Below are 15692 nucleotides of genomic sequence, written 5' to 3' on the forward strand. Positions count from 1 at the left end.
ATAATAAAGGAATCTGTTTGCAATTTATCTTTTTTTAATTTTCATTTTCTATTTTTTGATGAATTTTTGTAAAAATAAAAAATTAATTTTTGGATGAAAAATCGCTCTATTGATTTAAATTTGATGGTATTACGAAATTTTTAGTCATAAAAATTAAAGTATATATTTAATAAGAACAAATTATTACAAATTTCTGAACTTTGTCTTGTGCATCAATTATATAGTGAAATTTATTTATTTTTATCAAATATATACTTAAACTTTCATAATTGTAATAATTATATAATATAGTCAAATTTAAACTAATTGGGCAACTTTCCATCCAAAAATTTAATTTTTATTTTTACAAAAATTCATAAAAAAAAAGAGAAAATTAAAAAAAAAATAATAATAAATTACACTTAGACCCCTCTATTACTAACTCTTCACTTAAATCATAATTAAGCTAGATTAAACTAAAGGTAAATGTTGAAACATCTTTGTCATTTGTTTTTAGTTAAATAGGTATTTGTGCTTTACCTAAATCATTGAAATAACCTTTTTGTTATGAATGAAGTTAATTAAAAACTAATCAAACGAAATTTATCTTCAATTTCAACCTAATTTAGAAAATTAAAAATCACTAAAATAATTAAAAGAAAAACCCCTAGTTCCAGCAAACCATGACTAAGACCAATCATTGGTTTCCAACAATGGATTGCTATAACCCAGTGAAGGTTCCCTAGTTGGAACCTCTTTGTTAACAAAGAGGGTTTGCCCATTGTTAGATTTGATGATGGAGAGGGAGCCTTCTCTGTTGTCATTGTCTTATTTTTCGTCATTGTTCACTGTTTTTTCTCTACAAGTTCTCTATCCACAGACACAAACATGTTATCTCTATCTTCCATCATTCATTATTGGCAAAGATGATGAAGCCAACGATTTTGCAATCGACGAGACGGCAAAGCCATCCATGATTTTTGTTGATTAATTTGAGGTCAAACAATAGACCTTTAAAGAAAGAACAAAACTATAACTAAGGATTTTCATTAGGCGATGATATGTGTATGTGTGTGTTTGCTTGTGGAAAATTGCAGAGATCAAGTTAGAAAAATAGAGGGAGATAGACGATGACGGAGAGGAAGACGACAATGGCGAAGAAAGAGATGGAGAGGGTTCCCTCTTTGCCATCATCCTTGACAACAAGTAAAACTTCTCCATTGACAGAGATGGGTTTCGACTAACCATCACCAAAGCCATAGGTCTCTTTCTAGAATCCAAATCAAGGTATAAAAAGAGAAATATGTAGGGGGACAAAAAGATATTATGTACCCTCCATTTCCCTCCCCAATGAAGCATCCATTCAAATTAAGGAAAATGATTCAAATTAAGGAAAATGTTTCCCTACCTCTGGGCATGGCGCAACGATAAAGTATAAAGAGATTAAAATAAAGCATCAAAAATTTGAATCTTTGTGAAGACAAAAATCTTAATACGTTATATCGCCCCTCCAAGAGTTCTAGCCGCGTGACGTAAAGGGGAGGTCCATGAAAAAGATAGGTTTACCAAACATCTATTCCAAGTGTGTATAAAATGTGACTGAATTCCGATTTTACACAAGGGGTGGATCAAGAAAAAAGATTACCCGCTCCTGAAAGCTATTAAGCCTAAGCTCAAAAACTCCAAAATAATCCAAGAAAAAAAGAGAAAAAGATTTCCTTCCCCTGAAGGCTCCTCCCCTTTCTTACTCTCCATCTAAACACAAGCTTAATAAATTTCATAAAAACATCATTTTCTTGTTTTCATTGTATTCAAATTTTAAAAAAATTCAAGATGTAAATTAAAAAATACCATTTTAATTTTTAATTTTAAAAAATCATTACACGCATTTAAAAACATAACTTCTTGAAACAGCAAGAAGTGAATAGTATACCCTTTTGTAGACTCGCATAGTAGTATTCAAATTCACTCCAAACTAAAGCATGTGAAGTGAACACAACCAATTACCATCACCAAGTTACATACTAAACAAACATTGATGCTTGTTAATTTTTGTCACAGTAGAGCTATGGATAGACGGTATTTTTAGTGCATAAAGTTCCTCGCAAATTGAGGAAGACATGGGGCTTCACTAACAACTTAAAAAAAATGACTATTAACTTCAGAATCATGAAGATTGAGTAATTATTGAAGGAGTACGATCTAGAATAGATTCGAAATTGTAACATTTGGGTAGATCTGGGGGAGGCGGCGGCAATGAAGTCGATGGAGTTGGCCCATTCTCAACCTCAAAAACCATGGATTGCCCCCATAACAAGTGCATCTCTACGTGACAATGCAACAGCCATGTACCTGCATCCATCAAATTTTTCCCAATTATGATATCAAAGTCTCGAGTTATATAAGGGTTTTACAAGAGCTAAAATTAAATAAAAAGAATGACGAGATAGAATTGGTGCTAACTCACATGGTCAGATTATGAATTATTATTATGATGACATATGACAATTGCATGTAAACCAAGCTAATGAAATTTGAGAAGAAACCAAACCAGGTTAAGGCTATGGCATTTATTTAATTACCTGGATTGTTTGCTCCAAATCGAATCACGACCCACCCATCAGCCGGCACAGCAATGGTGCTCCGTCGTTGAGGATTCACGAGGTTGAATTTCCTGGGATCATTTACAGGGTTGTAGTTGCCAAATCCCTGGGCTAACACATAGAAGTCCATTCCATGCAAGTGCATGGGGTGGCTCTCATAAGAAATCAAGGCCGTGTTTTGAAACACAATCTGAACTGTTGAATTGAACTTGAGTTTCTTCAGCCTGGTAGAGTCCTTCACTAGAACAAGGGTCTCGTTGAAGTTGTTGTCTTGCAAGGTGAAGTCAAATGGCAATGGCGGGTAGTCAGGAAAATCGGAGGTGTAGACTGCACTGATGTTGTAGTAGAAGGCTTCCAAAAGCGATAGCTTGGTTGGAAACTGGAAGGACTGGTTGTTCATGCTTCCCGATAATCTCTTATCAAGTGGCCCTTCGCAAGTGGCGTTCTTTGGGCATGGCAACACGCCCATGCCCACTGTGACAAACATAAACTCGTCCACTTCTTGCGGGAATGGAACATAGTGAGGCCCAGTGACAAGCTCGGTGAGATTGGAGTGGAAAGTGAAAGCTGTGGAGGAATCATTCTGGAATGGAAGGATTGGCATCAATGGCGGGGTTGATGTTAATGCATGCTGATATGCCAGGATCCCGGTGGCAGCCTTGTATTCGTGTGGTACGCCGTCCCAGCTAATGAAGTTTAGTGCCGCCATGTAATATGAGTCTGGTTGCTGGTTAGCATTGAGCAGCACATCGACAGTTTGGCCCGGGGCAATGACGACGACTTCAGTCTCCATTGGGTTGGTGTAAGAGCCGTCAATGGCGACCACTGTGAATCTGTGGAAGGCAATCTTGAAGAAGAATTGCATGTTAAGTGCAGAGTTGATCATGCGTAACATGTAAGTCTTGCCTTGAATCACCTTCATCTTGTATGTGCCTAATTAATTATAAGAAAAAGAACAACACTACATCAAAACTACCATAGACTAGTTAGAAGTTTGGGTTAATAGTAATTGTTGGATTGGATCCTGTATAAAAACACAAAATTTAATGACAAAATTACTAGACAAGCAAACGCATCGAGTCATGTCACTTGCGATAATCAACAAAACCCCAATAACTTGTCACATCCCTCGCTGCCTTCCTTTGTTTTTTCTACTTCACAATATTCTAGGTACCCTTGCTTGCGGAGGGTGTTGCTCATTTTGGGTTGTTCACATTGCCCTGCTTTTTTGTGCTAGCTAGTAAGGGGCTTGATGCTGCTGTGGGATGGGCTTTTGGGACATTTATTGATGTAGATGTGACCGTTTAATATATTTAGCAAGGGATTCATTTATAGACTTCATCTCTGTTCCTATCCCGATTAAAATTAAATTGGGTTTTCTAATGCATATATGCATGGACCAAGGTCACTCAACTAAGCTCAATGGAAGATCTAGATAGAAATCCTAAAAAAAATTCAAAAGGAGATTCAAAGGAAAAAAAGACTTGGGGGAAAAGGATCAGCCCAGGGAATACGGATTGATTTAACCACAAAGTTCACAAAAGTTAAATTCAAAAACTAAAGAAAAAGCATAATAAGGGTCAAAATAGATGATAGAGCCACTAAGGACCTAAGAGACCCTCCTGGAACAAGGGTCTTTGGGAGACCCTCCCGACAGACTCCTAAAGAAAAGAATGTCCAAGAGACTTAGAAGTCTCCGAATACCCCTATCGAGGGGTTTTCTCACAGGAAATATGCGAACTTACCACTTCAAAAATCTATCCATGAATCACACAAAAGATAAGGTTTATCTATAGCAGTCTAAATCTTAATCAATCTTAGAATATTAAAGATGCTTATCACAAGGTCAACTATAAATATGTGAGTCCTCATTTATATCTATGAATGAGCTCTACTAACTCTTCTAACTGTAAGAATCTAGCTAACTTAAGACGTGAGGAATGCGTTGCTCCCTCTAATTATTTTTTGTCTTGTAGCTAGAATCTTGACGGGTTAAGAATAAATTTCCGGACAAAAATATTTGTTTTTGTATGTAGATAACAATATTATAAACTTGATGTCTTAACAATTAACTGTTAAAACATGTTACTTACTATCTGCAGAGCATGGATGGAGAGCACCGGGCTGGCCATTGAAGGTGAAAGCTTTAGAATGATCAGGTCCTTTGCCTTTCGCAAGCGCCGCATTCGTGACATCGATGATACTATCATTCCACCACTCTCCTGCAAGCAGTTAAATTGAATATCAGATTACTAGAATTAGCGTCTGAGTTTATAGTCTATTTATTTCTTATTTCGATGCATTTTTCAATTGATTTTCTGGAGCATAAGAAAAAAAAAAAAATTTCCATGTACCAATAATAATTGGGAATTCTCTGTAGGGCTTAGGAAAGGGATACGAGCGGCCGCGTCTGGGGCGGATGATGAAGGCGCCATGGACGGTTTCTTGGAGTGCTTGAGAGTGGGCGTGCCAGAAGAGAGTCCCTTCTTGTCCGGTGATATTCATCCTGTAAGTAAAACTCGTTCCAGGACGTATCGGACATTGAGTTGTGTTTTCAGTTCCATCTGCCCAAGCATTCATGTGCTGGTGAAGCCCATGCCTGCAACATTAATTGTCACGATTACTTGAATTAATCAATTCTATAAGCACGAATTATTAGTAAACCATACGTTCTAAAGCAAGAGCGGAGCTCATGGATGAATATAATTAAAGTGGAGATTCATAGTACCAATGGATAGTTAGTGGATAGGGGCAATCATTGAAGACATGAACGGTAAGCGAGTCGCCCTCGCGAACCTGGATCGTTGGTCCCGGCAGGCTTCCATTCACAGTTGTGATGACCTGCTCCTGACAAAGCCGTCGGACGGTTGCGTTCCTCACCTAATTAAATTAGTCGTATTATTATTATTATGACACTGTGAGTAAACAGTGATGACATAAAATAATAATAATAAAAATAAAATAAAACAAAATTAAATTGTCCCAAAGTGTTACGAAAATTATGTTTATATCATTAATATGTTTAGGTCGCCTTTGTTAAAATGAATAAAATAAAATATTATAAAATTAAAATATTTTTCAGACCAAAATATAGAATAATAAAGATAAGATTAAAAAATATTTAAATTTTTTTATCAAATTATTTTTTTTAATTTTTTAGAATGTACTACATGATATAAGACTTATCTTGAGTAAAGAGATAAGCATATTTAAAAAAAATTAAGATAAAAAATTAAATGACTTATTCTAATGGCCACCAAATAAATTTAACAAAAGTTAGAAAAAGACACACATCGAAATATTTTTTATATTTGATATTTTTTACTCCATATCTTGATTAATATTTATCTTGTAATTATATTTTTACATATTTACATATATATAATTATATTTTTAGATTATATTTCATATATATATATTTTATTGGTGATTAAATGTTGCTGTTGATAACCATTATTATTAAAGATAAGATAAGCCTATTCCAGAGATTGAAAAAGAAAGAACACTCCCAAGCGACAATGACCTCTTATTTAAACAAAAGCGAACAGATATGAAGAGTTGGAGAATATAGTAAATGATTATATCACACGTCGAAGAAGGAAAATTACTCTATGAGCTAGCTGGTTTGGAATCAAGTTGAGGTGAGGTCAGGTGACATTAGTGGGTTGAAATGATTTTGATTACATAAAAATTAATATAAGAGAAAGGGGGTAGTAGATCGATCTAAAAGTTTAATTAGGTTTAGATTAGTGGCAAATATATATATATATATATGCAACAATGGGAGGGATGGCAAAGAGACCCCCCCCCCCCCCCCCCACCCAACTTTAATTAGAGACTTAAAACCAAAAGAGAAAATTTTGAAATACATTATATTACATTTTCCGTCCTTCTATTATTAAATCAGAAATGCTACTTAAATAGTCAGCTTTAATAGGCATCTTTCTGTCGTCCTACGTACTGTTATCAGCTGTAAAACACGACGCTACCTTCTTCACTTGCTCTCTATAAACATCATCGTCACGTTGGAATCACACTGATTTCCAGCATAAGATTATATAAAAGTACCATCGCCGATTAAAAATCAAGAGGACAAACCCTTTAGATATTTTATTGGATGGTGAAAGAAAAAATAATGAAGTGAAGAAGAAAGAAGAAGATTACATGGAAATAATGCTCGACAAGAGCGGCAGAGGCAACGGATGAAGCCAAGAGAGCAAATCCGCAGGCAAGTAAGAAGACAGCGTGAGGCATACGGCAAATGGAAACCAAAGGGAAAGTGAGAAACCAAGGGGATTCTGCTTCTCCTGGGAACCAAAGGGGAAAAGTTGCTAGCTGTAATACTGTTGAAGGACTCAGGGAAGTATGGTATTGGTGGGTGTATAAATTCTCCAAGTGGGTCTTTATATTTTTTAGACGCATTAGGTATGTGTTCTGTGCTCAGTTTTTCCTGGAAAGTTGAAAATTGAAAGTGGAAAGTGACTTCACGTAAAAAGACACCCTTCCCGTGTGTAAAGACCATTATGGCTGAATCTAACGGGTCTCTATTCTGCTCGCCAAAGTTGAAAATAGGGACCCAAACCCAAATTTTCAGCTCCAACTGAGCTCGCCATAGCCAATTCTCCTCGCCAAAAATTTGGCAAAATTGAAAACCCGGAATACATGTGGCAATCAAAATTGTTGGAGCCATCCTCACCGTCTCATCCCCCCACCCCCAACAACGGCCATCAACAGCGGAAGAGGTTGACCAAACGAAGCGAACACAAAATCGACCGGAGAAGAGACATTGAAGAGGCTTTTTCTGTGGCTTTTACTTAAACACGTCACACATAAAATTACATAAACGTACCATCGCCGATTAAAAGATTCCAGAGAACAACCCCTTTGGATGTTCTATTGGATGGTGAAAGAAAAAATAACGAAGTGAAGAAGAAGAAGAAGAAGAAGAAGAAGAAGAAGAAGAAGAAGAAGAAGATTACATGGAAATAGTGCTCGACATGAGCGGCAGAGGCGATGGATGAAGCCAAGAGAGCAAATCCGCAGGCGACCAAGAAGACAGCTTGAGCCATATGGCAAATGGAAACCAAAGGGAAGCAAGAAACGAAGGGGCCTCCGATTCCGCTTCTGCTTCTGCTTCTGCTTCTGCTTGTTTGGAGGAACCACAGGTGAAGCCCATCGAAGTTTATAGCGTTCAAATCAAGGCCTTCATGGAACATGTGGCCGTACGTATAATATCACAACGCGGGGTGGGTTCTGATAACATCTGACGGAACATGTGGCCACGTCCACGTCCACGTCCATGTGAATTTGGATTGTGTGGTTGGAATGGCCAAGGGAGGAAGGGGTTGGTTTGGTTTGAAAGGTCAGTGGTGCAGGCCAAGACGTAACGGTAGCGACTGCGCGGGGTTGGCCTTTCCAATTCCATCAAGTTTTTGACTCTAAATTCTTAACTCTTTTAACTTTATGTTCATCAATTATTGAGTGAATTAGAACTATCAAAAAAAATAAGAATTTAACAATTTTGGGAGCATATTTAGTATGATTTTCTTAGTGATTTTGTTGTTAAAATTTAATAAAAAAAAATTCAAACGCTTGGTTAGATTTTATAAGTAGTTTTTTAAGTTAAAAATTCAATCCTTTTGATTATATTTTACGTACTGTGTCAAATGCTGTTTAAAAAAGTGTTGAAAAAATTTCACTTTAACCCAAAGACTCCACTTTAAGTCAAATCTTAATCATACCACTTGAGATATAATGCAAGATCAATTGAAATGAAATTGGACCAAACCTTATGATTTGAACTTGATGGCACCTCTTCCCCATCATTAATGTGTAATTCGATATAACCAATATACTTAGAATTAAATATATCTATGATTGTTGACTTGACGTTTATATTGTCGATTATATCAAAAAAAATAAGTAACAAATTTAAAACTTTACCTCACTGCACGGCACAAAACAAATATATAAATTATATTACTTCTAACGATATAATGGTGGTTTAGTTAACCTTTTATTTTTAATTTATTATTTTAAAATAAAAAAGAAAATAATACTATTTGCATGCTTAGTTTAGCTTTCAAAAATTTTATAAAGATTTCAAAAAATAATAATAGAAACAATAAATGAGTAAAAGAAAATTAACTTTTAAATATTATGATTGCTTACAACACAATTCCTTTATAGCAATTTTTGGCCATTCTTGTTGCCAAAAGCAAAATAATTTTTAACTTTTGAAATTATAAACACTCATTCATATAGTGTTTAAAAATCATATTTACTAAGAAAAATGCAAGAAAATTCAATTATTTGAAAATTATTTTACTTCCATGATTTAAAAATAAGTTATGGACTAATTAACTTTTACATTTTTTTTGAGATAAAATTGTGATTCTGCATGGTTTTAGAGATTGATGAGGGTTGCTGATTATATATATATTTTTACTTTCTTCTTTATTTTTCTCTTTCAAATCATTAATTAACGCACTCTTCTCTACTTAAAGGAAAATTTAGTATTTTTATTTTTGATTAATTTTTAATAATAAAATTAGGTGTAATTATTTAAAATTAATTAAGACATTATGCTCAATTTTTTTTGACATGTAAATCTAGTGTTTTTTGACCGAAAAAAATTATGTAACAAGGTTTGACGATAAAAAAAAATAAAACTATAAAGGTTAAGTGTCCCCAAATTATAAAATTTGAAAGGGTTTAATGGATTTTAGACTACTTATATTTATAAAAAAAATATTTTTTTTGTTCTATTTTGATTTTGTAATAAATTTTTAATTTTTAATAATATATCAAATTTTATATTTAGTTATAATTTTTAAATAAAATTTTAATTTTTTAATATTATAAGGAGATGATAACACAAGACGTCCTGTAAAAATATGAGGAGCCCCGAATGGACTCCCCAAATCACTAGCATAGCCTACCCTACCCTACCTTCTCTCTTCCTCTCTCTATCTCTGGCTATACTATTTATTGGTCCAAAAGGTGAAATCGCTCATCTCGAGCGCCCCCCACACCCGACCCAACAGAACGTGAGAGGAAGTTAATCATGGTGACCCAGCCGAACGCAGTGCCTAGACTCGGGCTCACCGCACTATTTATTGATTTAGTTTGCAATATGCTACTTATTGGAAACCAAATTTCTCTGTTCATACGAATGCTAGTTTTTGGAAATTAAGGTTGCATTTTCTTATCTTATTTTTAATTTGTTTTTAGTTTTTAATTTTTTAAAACATTCAAAACGCATTTACTTATTTATTTTTAAAAATATATTTTTTAAAACACAAAAAAAAATTATACATAATACTCAAAACGTGTAAAACTCATTTTAGTTATTTTCAACCAAAGTAATGTTCCAAGTCCAAAACACGGAAAACAACTTCCATCCTGACACCCATTCGACTCTTCCTTCTTTATTTTCTTTTCTTTAAAGCCATCACCATCGCTGCCGCTGCTATCACCATTGTGACCATCGTCAATCGCCATCTCTCTTCTTTCTTTCTTCTCTTTGTTTTGGTTGTTCCCTCTAACTAATAACCCAAATTCGCCATTTAGCAGTTGGTCTCTTCATCTTTTAAGTTGGCGACAAAAGGCTTCAGCAACAGGAGGCGGCGGCGATGAATGGCTTCAACGATGAGGTACAACGATGACAGATGGTGGCAAGAGGAAGGCAGTGAAAGGAAGAGAAATAAGAAAGGATCAGGGGGAAGGTTGCATGCCTTTGGAGATTAGTTGGATGAAACTCAAATATCCTAGGATAATAAAAAAAAAAAAAAAAAAAAAAGAGGTGTTGCCCAGAAAATACCCAAAATGGGGTGAATTGATTTTTTTTAAAGAAATTAATAATTTCAACTCTTTTAAAAACTCTTAAATTTGTGATATTAATATGTGATGATTGCAGTAAAATTAATAATAATAAAATCACACAACCACAAGGAACGAGAGAAATTTATAGAGGTTTGACTCTAAAGAGCCTAATCCTCTCTCTTAAAACTTAGTTTGAGGTTTCACTAGGAATAATCAACACTAACTTTTAATTGGAACTAGAACCAACATATTATTATAGGTATTTTCTAGATAAAGTTAAATGGGCTTGACTCGAACCAGAAGGTTGGACTAAACTCCCAAAGCCCAACAGGCCCAAGGCAGATCGTAGATCGAGCTCACAGCAATGACTCCTAGATCGCCGGCCTATCTAAGCTAGCTCCCAGTGAGGCTTATAGCTCGTTAGCCGACCTTTCAGCTCGTGTAACAAAAGACCGTGAAATAATCAGAGGTGATATTCACCCACCTTATCAAAAACAAACCAAACCCTTGAAAACATGGGATTCATTCATGATTGTGTGGAACCGATAAGGAAATATTATCCTCAAGATATTATCCTTCTATACTTAGAATTCATTCAAATTGTAAACACCCCTATTTATAAATAGGGGTCAAGAGCCATTGTATGAAGAGTAGACAATAATATACTGTGACTCTGCTACAATAAACAAAAAACAGTCATGGAGTAGACATTGTTCTGATCGAACCACGTAAAAATCCTCTTGTGTGCTTTCTCTTCCTCTCTTTTGTATTTATTTTCTTAGTGTGGGCATGACGAATCATGATCGACCAAATTTTACCGTCGACACATATAATCCTTTACCCAAGCAAGAACCACTAGCACACTACTAGCAAATACAATCCCCTCACACAACAAGTGAGTAAAAATAACAAACTTACAATCATAAATAATTACAAACAAGTCATCAACGGTTGAGAATTCCACCAGCCAGCACATTTCCAACACTTCAAACATTCTCACTCTAGTTTGAATGCTCTATCAAGTTTGTTATACCCTTTGAGCTTTCATACTTACCCTATATATATACATCTTCCAAACACACTAGCCATTAAAGAAATGGTTAAAATGAAATTTGAAATTCAAAAAAAAGTTTAGGCTTTCTCAAACAATAAAAAAACATGTCTCATTTTTAATTCAAAATAAATTTACTTTTTACATGAGAAATCAAAATTTGAAAATTCAAATATAAGCTTTTGAGACATAAATGATTGAAACAAGAAAACATATCTAAAAGCAATATCTTTTAATTCAAAATAAATTTACTTTTTACATGAGTAAGAGAAAACATATCTAAAAACAATTATCCTTTAATTGAAGATTTGAAAATTCAAATATAAGGTTTTAAAACATAAATGATTAAAATAAGAAAACAGGTCTAAAAGTAATTCTCCTTTAATTCAAAATAAATTTACTTTTTGCATGAGTAAGAGAAAATATGTCTCAAAATAATTATTCTTTAATTCAAAATAAATTTATTTTATGCATGAGTAAGAAATGCATTTATCAAAATATAAAAATTTAAACATAAACTTTTGAGACATAAATGATCAAAATAAGGAAACATGTCTAAAGATAATCCACCTTTAATTCAAAATAAATTTACTCTTTATACCCACTTTTAATTCAAAATAAATTTACATTTTGCATGAATAAAAAATACATTTATATCATAAAAATATTTTTGTTATCATCAAAATCATATTTACTTACGCTTGAGTTTAACAAGAGGAAATAAAGGAAGAAAAAGAGGGTTTCAAATAGAATGGGTTTGTTGGGTTTGGGGGAGAATGGGTCTTGGGCAAAGAAAGGAATAGACAGGGAAGGGGAGGGATATGTATATATATGTGTATATGTATGTTAAGTAATATATTTATAAAATATATATATTTTTTGTTATTTTTTTTATAATTTATTTATTTAATAATAAATATGTTTAGTTTTATTTATTTATCATAAAAAATGAGGTTATGCGACTCATACATGAGTCTATAATTTTATTTTATTGTTTTAATTTTTAAACTATGTTTATTTCTGATATTTATAGTGAAACTTGTAATTATATCTCACTTACTATTCAATTATTTGGTGCAATATTATCATTCACAATCACATTATGTAATTATAAGTCAATGTTTCTAATTTTTATTTTTATGTTTTTTTTCAAGTTAATTTATTTATTTATTTATTCGTATTTTATTCTTGTAATAGAAAAAAATATTGCAAGATTTACCAACTTTAAAATATATAATTTCTTAATAATATATTAGTATTAAATAGTTTTAATTTACTGAATAATCAAATTTATTAAATTAAATATCATTAAAATTTTGTTATACATATTTCCCGCACCACTTCTTATGGGCTAGACTCAGTCCAATAGGCCGACCCAATCGCCTAAAGCCCAATAGACCCAGTCGAGCTCGTTAGGGCAAGCTCATACATAGTTAAAATCAGAGTTCAAATCACGGAACCAAGCGAGTTCTCAACAAGCTCTTAGTAAGACTTCTAACGAGCTCTAAGCGACATGCCCAACGAGCTTGCAACAATGCTTCTAGCTCGCTAACCTAATCGTTCAACTCGCCAGTCAAACTATTCAGCTCGTATAACAACATTGCTGCTGAATAACCGAAGGCAGGGACCCACCTACTTTATCTGATGCAAACCGAATCCATGGTAATACGGAGCCCAACTCCCGATTTTATGGAATTGATAAAGACATCTTGTTTCCATGATGTCATTCTTCCACTTTTGTATTTTATGCAATTGTAAGCACCCATCGTTATAAATAAGGGTTAAAAACACCATTGTAAAAAAGAAAGAAAAAAAGAACCATAATGACATACTGTTGCTCTGCCAAAATAACCAGAGAATAGTCGTGAAGTAGGCATCGTTTTGGCTGAACCACGTAAAATTCCCTTGTCTTTGCTTCTACTTAATCCTTCCTCGTATTTTGGGCTTATTTACTCATTGTGGGCCTACGAATCATGGTCGGTTAATCTTGAACGTCAACATTTTGGCGCTAGAGGAAGGGGCTGCTTTGATCGCTAGCCATGGCAAAAGGAAGGACCACACAAAGCTTTGATGCGGTGGCCGATTTGCTAAAAAATCACTGTTATCAACCGCTGAATGTTCCATCGATCGGAGGACCCATTGTAACTGCAATGGGTGCCCCTATTCCACCGCCAGTTGGAGTTACCATCGGCATGCCACCATTGGCTCCTATTCCACCCGTCACTCCAACCGTCGGAATCGAGACAATCCAGGCCTAGCAGTAAGGTCAGGAGGTGTTGGAGAACACAATTATGCAACTCGTTGATGCTGTCAGGGTCCTAGCCCAAGCTCAGGTGTAGGCTATCTAAAGACCACCAGAAATCCCTTCATCCCGTGGGACTCGGCATCTGGGGGAAGAGAGACCCCTACCGGGTGAGGAAGATATCGAAGATAATTATCAGCCTCCAAATCATAATTCTCTAGAATAGGAAAGAAGTAGGTGATCTCAAGCCCAGCGATCTGCTGACCCGGACCCTACCGTTGAGGAGTTATGTTAAAGAGTTCGGTAATTGGAGGCGCAACAAGGGGTCCATGGCCAGAATAATGGCCGTGGGGACAGAACGCCATTCACTAGAGAAGTTGAACTCTAACCTCTCCCTCGTAGATTCAAAGTCCCAAGTATGTGCCACAATACAACGGGGACAGTGACCCCTATGACCTTCTGGATGCATTCAATATCCAAATGGATTTGCAGACAACCAGCTTGCTGGTTAAATGTCATGTCTTCCCAGTAACCTTGGATGATATTCCCCGAGCTTGGTTCAAGGGCCTATCGCCTCGCAGTATCAACAGTTGGGAGGAGTGCCAATGGAGATTTCTCAATCAATATTGGGCGCTGAGAAGGCAGCTCGCCCTTCCATGTCACCTTGCCACAGTGTTCCAGAGGACAAACGAGTATTTGAAAGACTATATCGTTGGATTCAAGCGCGAGGTGAGTAATATCAAAGATCCCTCCAATGAAAGCGTTTTGATTACGATCTCTACAGACCTTCGCAAAGTGGTAAGTTCTATGAGAGCATCTATAGGACCCTTGTTAAAGACTTGGGAGAATTCTATGAATGAGATGCCAAGGAGATTTGGTGGGAAGAGGCTTTTGGCTCTAAGAATCCCACCAAACTGAAAGAAGAGGCTAGAGGCTCCAACCAGAATAAGAAAGGAAATAACAGAGACAATGGAAGGGAAGCTTGGGGAGAATGCTCGAACAACCAGGTCTCCAAGCGAGCTCGCAAGGCGGAGAGGGAAGAGCGACCTCCATAATCAAGTCGCTTCGACAGCTACTGTGCCCTGTCTGATCCCCAAGAGAGGATCTTCGCCATGGAGAGAAACATGGAGGAGTTCGGGAAGCCTAACCCGATAAAGACTACCAACAAATTCAAAAACAAGAAAAAATTCTGTGCATACCATAACGAGGTAGGCGATAACACCTCCGAATGTGGGGCTCTGAGGGATGCCATCGAGGACCTCATCAGAAGAGCTCGGTTGAGGGACTATGTGGTGTGACTGACCAATCAGCTGACCTAACAACCGGCACAATAGCTGCCTCCCCCCTATGATGAACGCTCGCCGGCAGTTCGAACAATCTACACAATTCAATGACACCCTCGTTATACAAGCCCAGATCGACAATACCAAAGTGCAAAGAATAATGGTGGATACAGATAGCTCGGTGAATGTAATGTACAGAGCTTGCTTTGATCAAATGGGATTGGGGTCAATGCAGTTGAGCTCATCCCCAGAGCCACTCTATGGGTTCACAAGTGATGCGATGGTCCTTATTGGGTCGATTAATCTCTCTTTTCTTTTGGAGATGCAGATCACCAAGCCACCACGTTGGCAGAATTCTTGATTGTAGAAAACTCTTCAACGTACGACGTCGTGCTCAAGAGGCCGACAATGAACGAGCTGGATCTGGTCGCCTCGACCAGGTTGCTGACAGTCAAGTTCCCGACCCCCAATGAAGTAGGGTACGTACGAAGTGAGCAACACCTCGCAAGGCACTGCTATGACCTGCCAGCTAAAAGGGAGTTAGCTATGATCTGGACCCCCGCGAGGTAGACTGTGACAAGACCACTGCCTCGGTGGAAAAGCTCGAAGACATTGCAATCAGCGAGATGGATGAGGAAAGATGCCTCAAGTTAGGGAGGAATCAAGCCCCCAAGGTAAAGTCCTAACTTACCAATTTTTTTAAAGCTAAC

General features: G+C 36.0%; 1 protein-coding gene across 3 annotated transcripts; it reads right to left on the reverse strand.

Annotated features, from left to right (window-relative positions):
* Positions 1-1964: 1964 nt before the first annotated feature.
* Positions 1965-7813, reverse strand: LOC127788907 (laccase-7-like). 3 transcript variants are annotated; one of them, XM_052317585.1, is made up of 6 exons: positions 7562-7813; positions 5311-5462; positions 4937-5181; positions 4676-4804; positions 2562-3515; positions 1965-2331 (listed from the first exon to the last, which is right to left on the reverse strand). In XM_052317585.1, exons 1-6 carry the CDS (start codon positions 7796-7798, stop codon positions 2147-2149), a joined length of 1902 nt encoding a protein of 633 aa, XP_052173545.1. In that variant the 5' UTR covers positions 7799-7813; the 3' UTR covers positions 1965-2146. The 3 variants fall into 3 exon arrangements, with proteins under 3 accessions (XP_052173545.1, XP_052173544.1, XP_052173546.1); XM_052317584.1 differs by lacking the exon at positions 7562-7813 and adding an exon at positions 6747-7505; XM_052317586.1 differs by lacking the exon at positions 5311-5462 and having other exon boundaries at positions 7562-7773.
* Between the last annotated feature and the right edge of the window lie 7879 nt (positions 7814-15692).

Source organism: Diospyros lotus, chromosome 13, assembly GCF_014633365.1.
Source record: "Diospyros lotus cultivar Yz01 chromosome 13, ASM1463336v1, whole genome shotgun sequence".
NCBI lineage: Eukaryota > Viridiplantae > Streptophyta > Magnoliopsida > Ericales > Ebenaceae > Diospyros > Diospyros lotus.